The following is an 18,499-nucleotide window of genomic DNA, read 5'->3' on the forward strand; positions in this document are numbered from 1 at the left end:
ATGGGAGTTGTGGTCTCTAAAGCTAGATTTCCCCTCACATGTGCCCTTTTCCCTTGTAACACTCCCAATAATGCTCAGAGGATGCTCTATAAAGGGTGCCTACACACAGATACCAAGTTTAGTTCCTCTTGTAAGGAAAGGGGGAAACTGAACGTCTCAGATGGCACTATGTGGTTATTCTTGGCAAATGCTGACATTTTAATGGTGGCCAATATACCTTGTCCAAAAGTATTTTAAAAAATAATAATGGTTCTTGATCAACAAGCAATTCTTGATTTAAAAGCAAAACCACCCAAAATGAAAAGATCTGTTTCAAAAGGTAGTACACTGAAATAATTTACAAGGGGAGAAGCGATCTCATCCGTTCTAATTTAACAGGAAAGATTTAATCAAAATAGTCACTGGGGTATCTAAGCTCTCAGAAGTTACAATTTAGCATATCCAGTGATTTTGGAAGCTTTTACAGTATGGGGGGAGGAGGGGCATTTGAGATATAAAATGTATTTTAATTTGCTCTGTGGCTTTGAAAAAAGTGCTTTCCTTCAGCCCTTCTGGTGGCATTGCAGCGTGGTTAGTGCAATGATGTGAAAGTATGTATTGATGGAGTCACAGTAGAAAAGGCTAGTTAAAACTTCAAGGGACCAAAAGCTAACTCCCAAAGGTGGAAAACTAATTCAGCATATCATGATACGTAGCTCACTGTTTTTAAAACGGAGGAGTAGAACTTACAGCACAGACCTGGGGGTTGTCTTCCTAGTTCAGCCAATGACTTGATGTGTGAGTTTGGCCGAGTTATTAATTACTTTTATAACGTGTATTACCAGAACAAGTAGGAGCATTGGCCTGCTAAACCCAGGGTTGTGAGTTCAATCCTTGAGGGGGCATTTAGGGATCTGGGACAAAAACTGGGGATTGGTCCTGCTTTGAGCAGAGGGTTGGACTAGATGACCTACTGAGGTCCTTTCCAACCCTGATATTCTATGATTCTATGTTAAGACCGCTTTGTGCCAGGTGCTGTGTAAGGACTGGTCAGAAAGACAATCCCTGCACAAGGAGCTTACAATCCAAGAATGACAAGAGACAATAGATGGATACAGATGCTATAATGGGGGAGGACAGGGAAACAATGAGACAGTACTGGTCCGCATAATAGGCAGTGGGCTGCTGGTGTGATGAGAGAGCTGTTGACAAGTTGTTGTAGTTAGGATATAGATATTCAGGCCTGTCTGTAAAGGCCTGTACTCTAAGAATTTAGGTGTATTCTTATCACTTGGCTAGTTCTAGAGGTATAAAAGAGAGAATCAAAATCACTGTCTGCCGACATAAGGGCCTTCTCTCACTCTGACAGTCTGAGGCCCTGTTCTAAGGCTAAGGCCTTTGGCTAAGCAGCAGAGGCAGCCATAAACTGGGAAGCGAATGGTCAGATCCTCATATTCCGAACTAGTCACACTGAAATAAGGTGCTATTGGGCTATTAGGCATTATCAATCCTTCTATGCCTATCGCCTCCAGGGAAAGGGAAGTGCCTAGAAGATGTAAAAGGAAACTTAGTTTGATAGCAGCTGTCTGCAAGAACTCACTTATCAATAGCTGGGATGTGAAATCCTCATTTCTGTGTTGTTCTATCATTGTAGTCCCCATTTCCCCATTGTTTGTCTGTATAATCTCTGTCTGGTTTTGTGATTGTTTGTCTGCTGTATAATTAATTTTGCTGGGTGTAAACTAATTAAGGTGGTGGAATATAATTGGTTAAATAATCATGTTACAATATGTTAGGATTGGTTAGCTAAATTTCAGGAAAATGATAGGTTAAGGTATAGCTAAGCAGAACTCAAGTTTTACTGTATAGTCTGCGGTCCATCAGGAAGTAAGGGGGAGGAAACTGGAATCTTGTTTTGCTAAGGGGGGGAATGGAACAGGGACACAGGTAGAAGGCTCTGTGGTTTGAGAGCTGGGAAGGGGGACACTAAGGAAGGAAACTGGAATCATGCTTGCTGGAAGTTCACCCCAATAAACATCAAATTATTTGCACCTTTGGACTTCGGGTATTGCTTTCTGTTCATGCGAGAAGGACCAGGGAAGTAAGTGGGTGAAGGAATAAGCTCCCTAACAGTTGTAGTCATGGTGACAAAGAGCGTTCTGAGGAGGGATTTGAAGGTAGATAATGATTGTTTTGTGGGTATTTACAGGGGCACCTTCCAAATGTATGGGGGCAACATGAGAGAAAACACAAAGGTGTTGGTTTGAAACTGTAACAAGTGTGCCGTAGGGAGAGGACAGGTATGGTGGGGATAGGCTCCGGAGGGCCTTGAAAGTGAAGCCAAACAACTTGTTAAGATAGAGCAGGGGCATCCATTGGAAGGATGCAAAGAGAAGGATGACACAGTCAAAATGACAGGCTAGGAGAACGATCTCTGCAGCGGTATTCTGAATGGATTGGAGTAGAGCAAGGCTGCATTTTTCAAGGCTGGGAAAAGGACACCACAGTAATTGAGATGATGAAAGCCTGGATGCAAGTTTTAGTTATGGGGATGGATATGAAAAGCCTTGTCTTACAGATGTTAGGCAGAAAGAAATCTGCAAGATTTAACTTCTCCTTGCCTCTGTTTCCTGATTTTTTTTTTTTTTAAATTGGGAAGAATACTTCCAGATCTGAAGGGGGTGTTGAAGATAAATTTATTATTGTGAGGTGATGTAGGGTCCACAGATGGAAGGAGCTATAGGAGTGCAAAGTACAGTATTATTTTACAATAAGCACTCTGTGTGGTACAGATCATCTTTAGGAATTGCATGCTTGCCATCAGCTTTGAAAGGTTTGTACTGCAGCTCAAAGATGGGAAAGTTCTTTAGAAATGAAGATTTCATATCTTTTGACCAGAACTGTAGGCGCTCTGAAAGCCAATGTCTTGAATTCCTTTTTGTTGAAATGCCACTAAGATTAGGCACTAGAGAGTAGATAATAAATTGCATGTATAAATTGCAATAATAAATTTCTATATTTAATATAGAAAAAGAAGAAATGTGCTTCTCTAGTTTGATAATGTTAAGTCTGCTCTTGACCTTTTCAGTATTCTTGCCTCAAAATCATTTTTCTTTATTTTAAGCAAGCAAGCAATTTTCCATCTTCCTCCGAGCTGCTGTGAACTCTGCTGGAGTGCTCAACAAAGAGATTATTGCATGTACCTGCTTTATCTATTGGTCTCTTTAGAGCTTGCACTTTAATCAAACTGGCTATCATATTATGGGCACGATTCATGTCACTGGAAGCAAAGAGGTCATCTTGGGGCTGGAGTAATGATTAGGGAGTTGAGCCTCTTGAGTTCTAGTCCCAGCTCACTCTCACTATGACCTTCGGCAAGTTACTTTTTTGAGCCTCATCTTACCCATTGGTAAAATGGATCTAAGAACACATTCCTCCTGTGGATTTTGTAAGTTGGAACTGATGTGAATAGAACAGTATGGGACCAAAGGACTATCTCCTATTAAAAGGATTACCCCCAAATTAAAAGAATGCACACCGCACATCAAACACAGCATTCATATGAATTATTTGTATCCACTCTACAGAATTCCCAATGTTCAAGGTGTTAGGAAGTGCTTATCTTCTCTGTTCCCCTTATTGAAATTCTGCAGTGTACATTCATTGTGAATGAACTTGGGTGATTCAGTTCAAGACCTTGCTGCCTGTATATAAAGCCTTTAATAGTCTAGCCTGGAAGTACATACTATACTGGGGAGAAACTACAGAGGAAGGGGGTGCTAGATATGCAGAATGTAATCACCCAAATTGAAATCTGGTCAGGACAATGGGCTTGGGGAAAGAGCCATGTGATTTCTAATGACTGTAAGTGGTCATGACCTCTGTTTCTATATGCCCTTTGAAAGACTTCCCACAATAGCACTAGTAGCCATGTTTATCTGAAACAAATCCCAATCTTCATTTACTTGCTGCATATACCAGCCTCTTTTTATAAAGTGCCCAAAATGTTCATGTTGCCAAACTAACAGCAGCACCTCCTCCTCCATGAAATACCTACCAGGTTTCATTTGTAAGGCTCCGCAAAGTGGATCTGTGTCGTCTGTTTTGACAACATGAGAGTTAAAAGTTGGACTGGTAATTGATAACCAGCTAGCATAATCTCTTTATTCTGGCATTTTAACATTCAAGTCAATAAAGCATTTTTAAAAAATCCCAAACTTCTCACTAGAGTTACGGCTAAAATCTCAATGCTGACGAACTTGTCAGTTAGAAAATTTAATAGAGTATACAAACATACATTTCATATACTTTTAAACTGTATATTTATAATGGGTATTGTTCACGTTCTTGTAATTATATTTTGTACACCTAGATACAATTGTTACAGGTTGATACTTCATCAATCGGAATGACGTGATTTTGAAGTCTAATAGTTGGGGGTCTGTCAGGGCTGAAAACCATTGCTTTATACGGTTGTAAAATATTAGTGCTAGCTGTGATTATTCAAACTTAGAATCGTAAAAGTGTCACAGTCATGTTGGTGTTGATGAGCTTTTTTTTGTACTAGTCCAAAGGCTAAATTAAACAAATTCTGGAAGTTGGCCAGTATAATTTCCATTCTCTGCATGTATCAGTGATGCCATGATTTTTTGTTAGACTTGTAAAGAAAGCTCTGTTCCTCTGAAACAACTTGCAAGTCAGACATAAAATTTGTTAAAAAGTATATCAAACAGTCAACTAAGCAAATATATGTAGGAAGAACAGTCTGTCACAGAGAGTTGGACCTAAGTAGCCACTAGACACCCCACACAAATTAAGTTACCTGTGTATAAATGCAATGGAAATAAACTGCCCTGAAATGTCCTGCTTGGCTTGTTTATCGAAATAGCTGTCATCCTATGCCTGAACATAATCCAAGGTTATCCCAAAGTGATCATCTCCTTATTTAAAGATGACTTTCCTCATGTCAGTGTCGGTGTGAGATAAATAAGGATAGTTTTGGTAACCTTGATTTCTACTTCATAACATGTTTAAGAAGTTTCTATTACTAGTAATGCCATTTCAAATCCTGCAAGCCGAGAGGCAGAGGAACCCAGGAAACTAGCATCTCAGCACTTTAGGCATATTTTAAGCTCACTTTCTGGAGGTAGAATATTGATAAATGCAAATATGTTGCTTTGGAAAACCTATCCAGTAATTTTGTGAACTGGACTCGATGGGAGTAGTAGGTTGTTAAGTACTGGATAAAAAAAGGAAATGATGGATGTTAATAAAACAGGGACTTTTCAGCTTGGAAAAGAGATGTCTAACGGAATATGATTGAGGTCTATAAAATCATGACTGGGGTAGAGAAAGTAAATAAGGAAGTGTTGTTTACTCCTTCTCATAACACAAGAACTAGGGGCCACCAAATGAAATTAATAAGCAGCAGGTTTAAAACAAAAGGAATGCACAGTCTGTGGAACTCCTTGCCAGAGGATGTTGTGAAGGCCAAGACCATAACAGGGTTTAAAAAAGAACTAGGTAAGTTAATGGATGATAGGTCCATCAATGGCCATATATGTTTACCAGAAGTGGTAATGGGTGACGGGATGGATCACTTGATGATTACCTGCTCTGTTCATTCCCTCTGGGGCATCTGGCATTGGCCACTGTTGGAAAACAGGATACTGGGCTAGATGGACCTTTGATCTGACCCAGTATATCCGTTCTTGTGTTGAAGACTAGTGAGGTTTCTCTGAGTACAAGTCACCTCTTAAAATGAAGAGGAGCTGGGTTTGATAGGGCAGCAGTTCTCAACCAGGGGTCCAGGGCCCCCTGGGGGCTGCAAGCAGGTTTCAGAAGGTCCGCCAAGCAGGGCTGGCATTAGACTCACTGGGGCCCAGGACAGAAAGCTCGAGCCCCGCCACCTGGGGCTGAAGCCGAAGCCCGAGCAACTTAGCTTTGTGGGGCTCCTGTGGCATGAGGCCCTGGGTAATTGCCCTGCTTGCTACCAGCTAACGCTGGTCCTGGCTTTTATATGCACAAACACGGTTGTTGTGGCACAGGTGGGGAATGGAGTTTTTATAGCATGTTGGGGGTGGGAGGTTCAGAACAAAAGGTTGAGAACCCCTGTGATAGGGGAATCCAGTGTCTGCAAAATAGTCACAAACACCTCTTGGGTACAAATGAATTTTGGTGGTGGTAAGGAAAGTAGAAGTCGGGTGCATTGTGTTAATTTACGCCGCTCTAGTGCTGGTCATTTGAGAATCCCAAACCCACTTCCATGAAAGAGGGAATTACTGAGCTCATATTATGGAAACTGAGGCAAGGGGGAAGTTAGGGAACTTGCCCAGGTAATGATTTGAATCAGTGGCAGAGTTGGGAGCTCCCAACTCCCATTTCCCTGTGTTAAAAGCAGTCAGTGCCTCTCTAAACATAGTGACAACCCCCTGAGTAGTGTAACAGAATATGTCATTCTTAACTAATTCAATCTCTTGTCTTCATCCAAGAAAACAATCCCTTTTCTTCTCCCCCACTCCCATTCCCCCACCCCAGCGTGGCTAGACAGATCTGGTCCGGCTCTTCAATACCAAGGTGGTTTATCATGCGACATCTTACTGTGGAAACGTTTCCTTCTCACATTGGTTTTAATTGTTGCTTTGATACATGCGGTGTGTGCAAAAAGGCAGTAAGTAGGAGTGGACATGCATGGCAAATGCAAGGTCTCATTTATATATTCAGCATGAAATCCTGGCTTTATCGAAGCCAGTGGGAAAACTCTCAATTGATTTCAATGAGGCTGTAGCATGCTGGCTAAACTTTATCACTTTTCTCTTCCTGGGGATTCACATCAGCCTCAGGATTTACCTTTGCGAAGCCAAATTGTGAAGATTTCTGTTGGGTGCTATGTGCTTTAGGATGCACAGCCTGTGTTCAGTCCACGCATAGCAAGGCTGGATGTGTGGGCGGGCAATGGTGTATAAGATCTAAGCACAGCAATTTAGCCATGTGACTTTAATTGCAATTAATGTGTGTAGAAGTTGCACCTGATAAGCCCTCAGCATCACTCTGTCTTTACCCTGATGCTGTTAATTTCAGACATGTCAAACATTAGGCTTTTGAAAGGGGTTTAGGGGAATTAAGCACCCAAATTCCATTGATATTGATTTAGCACCCGACTCCCTTAGGCTTTCTTGAGAATGGTGTGGATTGCACTCTCAGCAAATTTGCGGATGATACTAAACTGGGAGGAGTGGTAGATACGCTGGAGGGGAGGGATAGGATACAGAAGGACCTAGACAAATTGGAGGATTGGGCCAAAAGAAATCTAATGAGGTTCAATAAGGATAAGTGCAGGGTCCTGCACTTAGGATGGAAGAATCCAATGCACCGCTACAGACTAGGGACCGAATGGCTCGGCAGCAGTTCTGCGGAAAAGGACCTAGGGGTGACAGTGGACGAGAAGCTGGATATGGGTCAGCAGTGTGCCCTTGTTGCCAAGAAGGCCAATGGCATTTTGGGATGTATAAGTAGGGGCATAGCGAGCAGATCGAGGGACGTGATCGTTCCCCTCTATTCGACACTGGTGAGGCCTCATCTGGAGTACTGTGTCCAGTTTTGGGCCCCACACTACGGGAAGGATGTGGATAAATTGGAAAGAGTACAACGAAGGGCAACGAAAATGATTAGGGGTCTAGAGCACATGACTTATGAGGAGAGGCTGAGGGAGCTGGGATTGTTTAGTCTGCAGAAGAGAAGAATAAGGGGGGATTTGATAGCTGCTTTCAACTACCTGAAAGGGGGTTTCAAAGAGGATGGCTCTAGACTGTTCTCAATGGTAGCAGATGACAGAACGAGGAGTAATGGTCTCAAGTTGCAATGGGGGAGGTTTAGATTGGATATTAGGAAAAACTTTTTCACTAAGAGGGTGGTGAAACACTGGAATGCGTTACCTAGGGAGGTGGTAGAATCTCCTTCCTTAGAGGTTTTTAAGGTCAGGCTTGACAAAGCCCTGGCTGGGATGATTTAACTGGGACTTGGTCCTGCTTTGAGCAGGGGGTTGGACTAGATGACCTTCTGGGGTCCCTTCCAACCCTGATATTCTATGATTCTATGATTCTATGAATCCAAGCTTTACCTCTGTGTCAAGAACCAGGGGTGTCTAGTGGAAAACATTATTGCAAGCAAAGGGGGTGATTAAATTATTCCAGCCCTTGTACTTTCTGCACCATTTTGTGCTGTGGAGCATAAAGCAAAAAGCTATGTCACCAAATTAGAATCCAGGCTAGTGCATGATGAATTATAATCAAAATACTGTTACATAAGTGACTCTCCTTTAAGATAAAAAGGAGAAAGAAGTGGTAGAATCTTATGTGATACCAAAATGCATACTCAGTTATTTGTGGTGGTTACATTGTATGCTGTAATTAAAAATGCAAAGTCATAGTTCACAGGTGAAAAGCATATTTTGAAAACCCGTTAATAGTGTGTTCAGAGTTTAGAAAGAAATTATAGTAGTTGAGTCTGCTCATAAATTTTGGTATCCTGTCTTGTTTCTGGAGGGAGAGGACTAATTTGAATGTTCTCCTTTGTTAATTTACGTCAGTTTATTTTTCAAGTTGACTGAAAGACATTTGAAGCAAAATCATCTGTGCCTGCAGAACTGTTAATGCTGTGGAATATAACCAGTGGGGAACACACAGAAATGATATTAGTTAGGGACAGAACAGCTTTCTCCAAATGCTGCTTCCTAAATGAACGTCTTTGGGACGTTCCAGTCTATTGGAATGGAACACCAAGTAGCTGGTTTTAAGATAATACACAAAACTGAATATTGCTGTCTGAGTCAAATGTTGCCTATTTCCCTCCACTAGAGTATTTTGCAAAATACTCTATATAAGAATGGAAAAACAAGTGATGCCGTTGGGAACTTTGGATTTACACACATCTGTATCTGAGTGCTTTGGACATGGAAAGGCCTACAACAAGGGTAGTCAATAGGCAGATTGGGGGCCAAATCTGGACTGCCAGATGCTTTTGAAGGGACTGCAAAAATCTTTTTATTTACTTATTATTATCAATATTGTTGTTTTTTGTATTTTTTCTAGAACCTAGACCTTGAACCTATACCTATACCATTTTCTCCAGAACCTATTCTAAGAAATTTGGACTTTGATAAAAAAAAAATAGATTACCCCTGGCCTACAGACATACTGTAGCATTGAGGTAGAGCTCTTCTTTGAGCATCCATGACATGGTGCATGGAATCATGTAGACATTGACCTTGTGAGAAGGGGAAGCTCACCTAGTAAAGATACTTTGAGATTATATAGTATTTCCAATGGAAGGACCACAAAGCACTTGACAACCATAGTGAGTAAAGACTCTCAAGCACCTGAGAGATGAGTGTTATCCCTATCTTACACATGGGGAAATTGTGTCCCAGAATAATAATGTCTTGCCCATACAGGAAGCCTGTGGCAAATCTGGGATTAGAACCCAGGTCTCTTTGAATCCGAGACCTTTACTTTAGCCACAAGGCCATTCCTCTTTCTCGGTATCAACAGAGTGAGCATGTGTGAAGTATTTCAGCGAGCAGAGGTTAGATTTTCATTCATTGCAAACACTGCTGCAGAGCTGAGGGGATTCATTCTTTATGCATCAAAAAAGAACTCAAACTAGACCTTGTCTACAGAGAATTCTTGCACTGATTTAACTAAATCAGTAGAAAAGCTAATTTACTTAAATTGTTGCAACCATCACATGTGGAAATAATTATGCCAGGCTAAAGATATTTATACTGGCATAGACATTTAAATTTACCAAGACTAGCTATATCAGAATAAAGATGTTTATATTGGCACAGCCGTATCCACACTAGGGAACTAAATCTGCCTTTCTACCAATTTAGATTGGTACAAAAACTATGTGTAGACAAAGCATAAGACTTTATCAGTTCTGAACGTTGGAATCCTTGCAGTGTAGGTCCCTGCTAATGTTAATTTCCTTTGCCTCCACAGTGGGAACGACTCTGGTTCTTAATCCTCACCTTCACTTTCTTCCTGACACTAGTCTGGTTTTATTTCTGGTGGGAAGTTCACAATGACTACAATGAAATCAACTGGTAAGTAGAGCATTTCTGGTGGGGGCAACACATGCAGATTTGTGTGTTCTTGAGATGAACCAGGTCACTATTGTGTGTGTGAGGTTTTTTGTTTGTTTGTGTTATTTAAGGAACTTCTTATAACGTTAATGATATGTTTGGGTAACTGTAGTAAATGGGTGGTGGGGTCTGTATTAAGTGAGAACCGTCTTCTGTCTGTCTACATCAGTCGTTCTCAAACTTATTTGATCATGCCCCTTTCTTTGTGTCTGTCGTAGTTTATGCCCCCCCTCCCCGCCACACAAGTACATATGCCAATTTTTAAAAAATCAACACGCAACCCTCACTAGATATTCAAAACAATAAGGCCTTGATTCAAACAGAGCCAACGACCCATTGTCATAAGAGCAAAACCACAACTGCGATGGTGGTCGATGCTTACAATTAAATGTGCACACCACCTTGCAGCAAACAGATTCACATGCAGATGGCAACGACTTTTGTATAATGCTATACAAGCTTCACCGAAATCCATCAAAATGCACAGCGCCATCTGAGCACTTGATGTGTTGCTAGTTATTTATTGCTGTGGGTAAAATGTGCACAGTAAGATTTTTTTTTTTCTTCTCACGCTCCCCCACCCCTCCGAATATATTCTCTGGCCCACCCTTGGGGGACCCGCCTCCCAATCTGAGAACCTCTGGTCTACATTGATAAACATATTGATATATACTTGTATTTATATTATTTAGCCACTAGACATGGGCTGTGCAGAGTTCCAGATGGGTATGCTCCATGGTAAACGTGGAGAGAAAGAAGGTGGAACTCAAGTTGTTGAAGCCAGTTTGTGTCTCTAGTTAGTAATTTTATTTAACAAATGTTGTGTAAGAAGGTATTGTGATGTCATATCCTGTTGCTCTTTGTCAGTTGTTTGCTTCCATAAGACTGTCAGATTGAATCTACATTGGCTATTCTAGTTGTAGTGATTTTTATTCTAGTTTTGGCTTTTGTTTTTTAAATTGATCCTTCCAAACATGAAAAATTCAAACCCAACCAAAAAACTTTTTTTGTCTAGGTTCAAACTCCTCTCTCCACTGTAAAGGCTAAAGGAGGCAACCAAGCAAAAATACTCATTTATACATAAACCATGTATACAAAAAAACAGCTTACTCTGAATCATTTCCATTTTTTACCCCTTGTTGAACACCTTCCCCCGAGGCCCTGCCTCACCCTGTCTCTTCCCCCAAGACCCCGCCACCCATTCACACGCCTTCCCCCTCTTTCCTCCCCATCGCTTGCTGCTCTCCCACTCTGCGTCCCCATCCTGGGTTGGGAGGGACTTGCCTGCAAAGCCAGGGTTGGGACTGCAGGTGCCCAATACGGGTAGGAGGTGGCTCCAGCTGAGCAGTGGCTGGTGTGAGTGATGACCCGGTGCCTCCTCCACCTGCAGTGACCCGACTTTGGGTGTCCAGTCAGGAGATGTGGCCGGACACTGTCAGGTCTCCTTTTCGACCACTTTCCAGTCAAAAACCGGATACCTGGCCACCCTACATCGAACCTGCTCTGGGGAAGTGTTAAGATCCTGTCAGTCAAAAGCCTGAGGTGGGCTTAACTATGGAGCCACTATCAGTGCTTCCACAATACACACCCGTCTGTCGCTTCCACATTACGCACCCGTCTGTCACTCCCACTTCCCTATTTATTGTTCTGACGCGTTGTTCTGGGTGCTCCATCGTGGCAGGTACGATCGCAGAGGAAGTCAGTGTATGTTAAATATGCGCACAATTCTTAAAAAATTATTTAATGGATTTGTTTGCTCATGTCTTGTTACCAAAGGTACTGGATCCTGATGATTTCTCTTTGGGAGAAAAGAGATGCAGTGATGCGTCCTTTATTAAGAAACATCTTAAAAATGTATTTTAATATAGATTATAAAAATATGAAATAAGGTATGTTACACACAGTAATAAACTATGTTAAAAGAATGAAGTTAATTTACCCCCCACAACTGCTGTGCATGTGTATTATGGGACAGTCTTTAACTACATGGTCTCGCAGTATTTTTCCCACAGGACCCCTCCTTCACTCATTGCACAGGACGGACGGCGCTCAATTAATGAGTGGCTGTGCAATATTTTGTTTTATCCTCATTGTTAAATGTGTGGCCCCAGGCCTTGTTTACTGCACATTATTCAACCCCTGCTCTGAAGACAGAATTAGAAAATCCCAGAAGGAAATCACTGTGGTGCTCATCATTTATGATATCTGAATGCTTCACAAACAGTCATGAATTTATCTTCACAGCCGCCCCTGTGAAGTGAGGGAGTGTGAGCCTCATTTTGCAGATGGGGAGCTGAATTACAGTGAGACTAAGGTCAAAAGAATCCATTAATTTTGAGTGCCCAATTTGAGATACCTAGGACCTGATTCTTCAGAATACTTAGCATTATATAGCGCTAACTATGTTCAAGTATGGCTCCCAGGGACTTCAGTGGCAGCTCTGAGTACTCAGCGCTTCTGCACAGCAGACACCAGGGTCTCAAGTCAGGCACCCAGAAAATGATCGCTCCTAGTTAGTGACCGCTGGGGAAAGTTAGGTTGCATTGACTTACCCAGCGTCACACGGGAATGCTTGGGCAGAGAGGCAGGGGTAGGATCCAGTTCACCAGGAGTGCATTCAACTGTCTTAACCATGAAAACGTCCTCTCTTCCGACAGTCCCCACAATCTCAGTCCCAGTTCCAGTTTACCACCCCACTCCCAGTTCCTCATCCTATCACTTCCCCCCCCCCATTTTGATTCTCATCCAATCTCGGTCACCGCCTCCCTCCCCTAGCTCCTTTCCTCAGTCTCTTAGCCCCACCAGTCCCAATGCATTGTCAGAGCTCTCTCCTTCCCTATTTCTTAGTCCCGGTTTCCTTTTCCATGCAGTCCCACATTCCCTCAAGCTTATCATCTGATCTCAGGTGTTCCTTCCCAACCAACTTTCTCCTATTCTCCTCCCAATTCCCTCACCAGGTCCCAGTCTCTCCCTCTCATCCATGACTCCTATTCCCGTCTCCCTTCTCCAATTCCCACTCAGTTTCTTTCCCCTCTTCCAGTCCTCAGTTTCAGTAGGTTTCTTGTCCCAGCCTAGTCCTTTCCCGTCTTCCTTGTCCGCGTGTTGTCCCCTCTGCATTCAGATCAGATGGCTTCCTTCTCCATGCTGCAGCCAGGGCATTGAGATCACAGGAGAGAGATGCTCCCTGCTTTTAGTTCTGGTGCCTGGCCCCATGCTGGCCTGGGCAGCCATTACAGTGAAAGTTCTTCTGAGCCCCTTTAGCCCTGGGCGGGAGTATGCTCTGTGGGGATGGCACATACACAGTCAGGTCAGCACTAGGTTCTGTATAGGGATGGAACATGGTGGTTGAGGCTGGACTCTTCAGAGATTTTACCTGCTAAAATCCAAAAGTCGCAACTGAGCATGTGTGAACTGTGATTCCCTTCCCCACCCCCCTCCCCAAAACCTTTACAACTCTGCCAAATTATGATGAATTTTCACAGGGATGGCAAAAGGCAAATCCCTGACACACAGGCCACCCCCCTGCCTAATTTCAAGTCCCTGCTCCACAGCACAGGGGCACTAGAACGTTTCAAAGAAATAGATCACCAGAATTTAACTATTGCAGAACATATTTCCCCCAGCCTTGTTCTCAGAAACAGCAGAACCTGGACTAGACAGCTGGTATGCAGACAGTTAAAATTTTGCAAAGTTTTATAAGCAACTAAAAGAAGGCTTTTTCTTGGAAAGTTCAGGGAACCTTACTCAGCCCACTTTGTAATAAAATTGAATTTCTTGCAATATGTCTTGGCAATTTTCTAAAACGCTTTAGAGCAAAGCCCAAGCTACTGTCAACTAAATCACCTCAGCAATCATCTTCCTGTCAAAGACAATGTGCAAATTCTATTCCAAATGCAATTGGTCATTGATCCCATAAATAAACTGCCTGGTAGGATGCTGAAGTTACTGAACGAGTGTTCAAAAAACTTAACGATGGGAGCGATTTTCTGCCAGGAATGACTAATACAAGACAGGGCTGTCTCTAAACAAGTTCATGTTTTCAGCAGGGAGATTAACATACAGCTCCTGAGGATATGTTTGGGGGTAGCTTGTATCCTGTCAGCTCATTTGACAGTTTTATTGAGCATGGCCTGTCCGTTCCCATAGACATTTAGAGTGGAGCATATTTATTTGGGATGTCTTGTGTCCTGGAATAGCTTGATGTTCCAGGGTGGGAAGAATAACTTAAAGTGCTGAAGAGAAACTCAGTCTCAGATGGTGGTACCATGCTGAGGTGTCTTTACCTGTCACCAACCCCTCTGGGACTGCTGTTGTAATGTCACTCCTGGTACTTCATTTTCCTTCTCGTGTTTTTTCCTCTCCATGGTTTCCCCTCGTTGCTTACTTACCACGCTGACACGTGTTGTTTCTTTGTGTTCCCCCATCTGTCTGTATCTGCCTGTCTTTTGTGTTAGATTGCAAGCTGTTTGGGGGCAAGAACCATCTATTTCTTCTGCACTTTTACAGTGCCTCGCCCCGTGAGGTCCTGGTCTGCAACTAAGGCTCCTATGTACTATTACAATATTCGTAACAACAATTATCTGGAGTCCAAATATTCAGCAAATACCTGTGTGTGGCTGATGTTCTAATTTTTTAAATTATTTTTGTTTTACCTGAGGGAAAAGTGCAAGGGTTTAAATTTCCCACAAGACCCCCTATATCATCTCATATCAAATGCACAATTTTCTCTCTCTATTTTCTTGTAAGCCCCTATGCCACAGCCGATCACCCTATGAAAAAAGCAGTACTGAGTCTCAGAGCCCGGGTCAACAGACTCTGGCTCAAGGAGCTCATGCTGTGGGACTAAAAATAGCAGTGTAGACATTTGGGCTTCAGCAGCAGCCTAGGCTCCGAATCCTGGTGAGTTCAAACCTCTACAGTGCCATTTTTAGCTCTGCGGTACAAGCCCGAGTCAGCTGACATGGGTTCTGAGACTTGCTGCTGTGGGGGCGGGGGGGAGTGTTTTCTGTGTGGATGCACTTAGAGAACTGGCCAGGGCTTCTTTCAGCACTGCTTTTGCTTTTCATAGCAAAGGAATGTAAAGTGAGTACTTCAGACTTCTTTCAAAGCCATCCTGGACATTTCTACAGCTTTTTTTAATCTGATGACCTGTTAAAGACAATGAAGCCACATGAGTAAAGCCCAGGTAAAATGTTTGCAACAAAGCCCTAACGGCACACAACTCGCTTGGTTTCAGATTCATAATGGAATTTGAAACCAAAGTGGAGCAGGGTTGCTAAGGTGATGAGCAAACCGGGGCTGCTGGAAAATTTTGCCAGGTGTCTGGAAGAAACCAGGAGAAATCTGAACTCTGTGATCCAAACACAACCAAACAAAGCTCTGCAAAGGTCAGTTGCCGAGTTTCCTTCGAAGTACCCCAATGAGGTTGGCAATATTACATCTATAAAACAGCTGGATAAATTGAAGCATAGGGCTTAAGTGACTTGCCTAAAGTCACCCATTGTCTCATTGGCAGAGTTGGGAATAGATCCCTTAAGTCCTGGCTCAAATCTCTAGACCAGTGGTTCCCAAACTGGGGTTTGCAGAACGTTACAGGGGGTTCGCCAGAAAAATTTTACTAATGGCGGCCAGAGGACCCTGGGCATTGGAGATAGCAGGTGGAACCTGGTTGCAGGCCAGACAGCCTGAGCCGCAAGGAGAGTGGGGCAGGGCAGTTGGGGCTGACAGCCTGAGCCCTGCCCCCAGGAGCGGGGGAGATGGCTGCCCGAACCCCAGTGCTCCACGCGGGGATGGCAACCCAAGCCCCAGGGAGAGTGGGGCCAGGCAGTTGGGGCTGCAGCCCGAGCCCCGGTGGTCAGCAGGACCTGCAGCCCGAGCTCAGTTGACTGGGATGGTCAACGGGGTCCAGCAGCAGGAGCCGTGCAGAGTGCGGAGGAAATTTAAACTTAAATCCCTGGAAATATTCATTTTTAGGAGGGGGTTCACAAGATTTCATAATTTAGTGAAAGGGGCTGTTAAAGTTTGGGAACCACTGCTCTAGACAACACTCCTTCCCTAGCACGCTATTTTCCCTTCTAGCATTAGTCTGTAGATCCCAGTGAAGGATCCTGACCCCTCTGGATTCACACGGCTGCTGGTGGCTCCAACTCTGTATGGGTGAACATGTCCAGCTGCTTTGTACTGCCTGCAGGACTTCTGGCAGCTGAAGCATACTGGACACCAGCCAACCGGGTATGAGTTATGGCACTCTCTAGTTTGCAATGGTGCCAGCTAGTGCATCATGTCATTCAATCTCCTATCTTATTCCATTATAAAATCCAAAAGGAATTATTTTTAATGAAGCAAAAGCCCTAGAGGACTAGGAAAGGGGGCCTATTTGGATCTAGATCGCAGATGGAGATAGCTCTTGCTAGGCCTGCAGAGAGAGAAGTGAAACATTGCGCTTATGCTGAAGTGTTCAAAAGTGGCTGAAGACTTCAGATGCTTGGAGTTTTGGGTATGCAACTTGTGATGCCGAGCGCCCACAGTTCTGTTGACTTAATTATTTGTGCGCCACTCATCTCACCAAAAACTGGAGTACCCAAAAATCGTGGACCATGTTTGAAAAACGTGGGCATTGCATGGTCTAGAAGTCTGAATGAGTCTGGGAGCCAAGAACTCCTGAGTCTTCCTCCCAGCACTGACACTGCTCCCTCCTGCCATCAGAAGCAAGTTACTTTCTCTTTGTTTCTGTATTTTCGTCAATAAAATAGAGCTATTTCATAGGAGTAGATAAGGGATTAGTAGTAGGGTTAATTTAAAAAAAAACAAAACAGCAAAATGTGCAACTGAGAAAACTGCCAATTTATCCTGGATCCATGTGCTGATATGATAGACATAGTTGATCCCTGTCCTTCGTCTGTCTCTGTATCTGCGTTGTGGGAAGGATTGTGTGTGTGTTTGCAGCGCCCAGCCCAATGGAGCCTCAATCCTTTTGGTAGCACCTGAAGATACGAGTAATAGACTGCTGTGTCTGACAGAACAGCCTCTGCGCAAATGGAGCCCGAGTGTCATACAGCTGCTAATGCAATCCTAAAACACAGTCCATGATTTCCTTCTCCTTGCAGCTTTGCACTCATCCTGGAGTTAATCTACTAACGGTTCGTATTACTGAGGAGCACAACAAGCAATTCTGTTCATCCAGCTGTGAAGAGCATGGGACAAGCAGTTTTTCTGATTGTGTGCTCCTCTGTTTTGCAAACGCACCGGTTGAATGCTTTTGACAGGAAACCGCAATGACGTATTGAAGGCATATGGTGGTCTCACCTCGTAACAGGCATTGGACCCACTCCAATGCGCTCCATTGCTTCCAATGTCTTCCCAAGTGATTCAGTGCTGGCTCAGGTGGCTTAGCTATCTGCTCCATATGCCAGAATCCCAGCCCACTATGTTTGTATGTTTGATCTAACAAGGATTGGATGGAGAAGACCTCATGGACAGCTTTGCACATGCTGGAAGGATGCTGTGCCATCCCACTTCAGCCTTAATATACAGCAGGTCGCAACATTGGTAGGAGACTGTGAGCTCTCTGGAAACGGGTGATCTGAAGTGTGCATTCTATGCTTCATGAGCAGGAGAATTAATGAATTGATGTATGAAGAACAGCCCATGGCGATGCAACATTTGGGCACCCCATTATGAAAGCTCCTGGGAAGGCTGCTTTAGTCACCATATGCCCCATCATATGGGAGGAAGGTGTTGCTTATTAAATTTAATGTTAATGGAACCCATGGTCCCAGTGAGAGGGTCAGGAGCCCTGGATGGCATTGGGAAGAAATCTCCCACCTATAATAAAAGTAGCTGTGGAAGATGCTAACTGGATTGGAAATAGGACTCTGTATATGCATTAAGCCACTCAAGCATCACAGTTTGATGTTAAAAATGGGCCAGTTGCTCGATATGTACCAGACCCCAGTTAGCCACCTGCTTTGGGATGCATTCAAGTCCTGACAGCAGTGGTGTACGGAAACAGCACTGTTTTAAAAATAGCCTAAAATTCTATGGAAATAATAGGAAAGAGCATGGTAACTCAGTGTGAAGCTTTAATTACTGTGAGGCTAATCCTGGGGATGGAGGAAACATCACTTTCCACTGTCTACACATAGGCACATCCTGGCTTTTGCAGCATAGCTGTTTGCGATTTAATAAAATGCACTGGTGATCAAAAAAGTGCCCAGCCAAGTGGCAGTAGGAGAAGCAGGAGTGCCTGTGTGGTCCAGGCAGAGACGCTGCACTGGTAATTGACACATAGGCAGTATGGACAAGGATCCTCTTTAAACCTTGCCTCTGTTGAGGTCCCAACAAGCCAACAACTGCTGGTGATAGTGAGACAAGTGG

General features: G+C 43.4%; 1 protein-coding gene across 5 annotated transcripts in view; it reads left to right on the forward strand.

Annotated features, from left to right (window-relative positions):
• Nucleotides 1–18,499, forward strand: part of GDPD5 (glycerophosphodiester phosphodiesterase domain containing 5) — a 340,687-nt gene that overhangs the window by 224,782 nt on the left and 97,406 nt on the right. For all 5 annotated transcript variants that reach the window (XM_038387649.2, XM_038387648.2, XM_043504050.1 and 2 more), the window contains one exon: nucleotides 9,981–10,084. In XM_038387649.2, coding sequence (XP_038243577.1) covers nucleotides 9,981–10,084 — 104 coding nt within the window. The remainder of the gene's footprint in view (nucleotides 1–9,980; nucleotides 10,085–18,499) is intronic.

The sequence above is a fragment of the Dermochelys coriacea genome, chromosome 1 (genome assembly GCF_009764565.3).
Source record: "Dermochelys coriacea isolate rDerCor1 chromosome 1, rDerCor1.pri.v4, whole genome shotgun sequence".
In the NCBI taxonomy this organism is placed as follows: Eukaryota; Metazoa; Chordata; order Testudines; family Dermochelyidae; genus Dermochelys; species Dermochelys coriacea.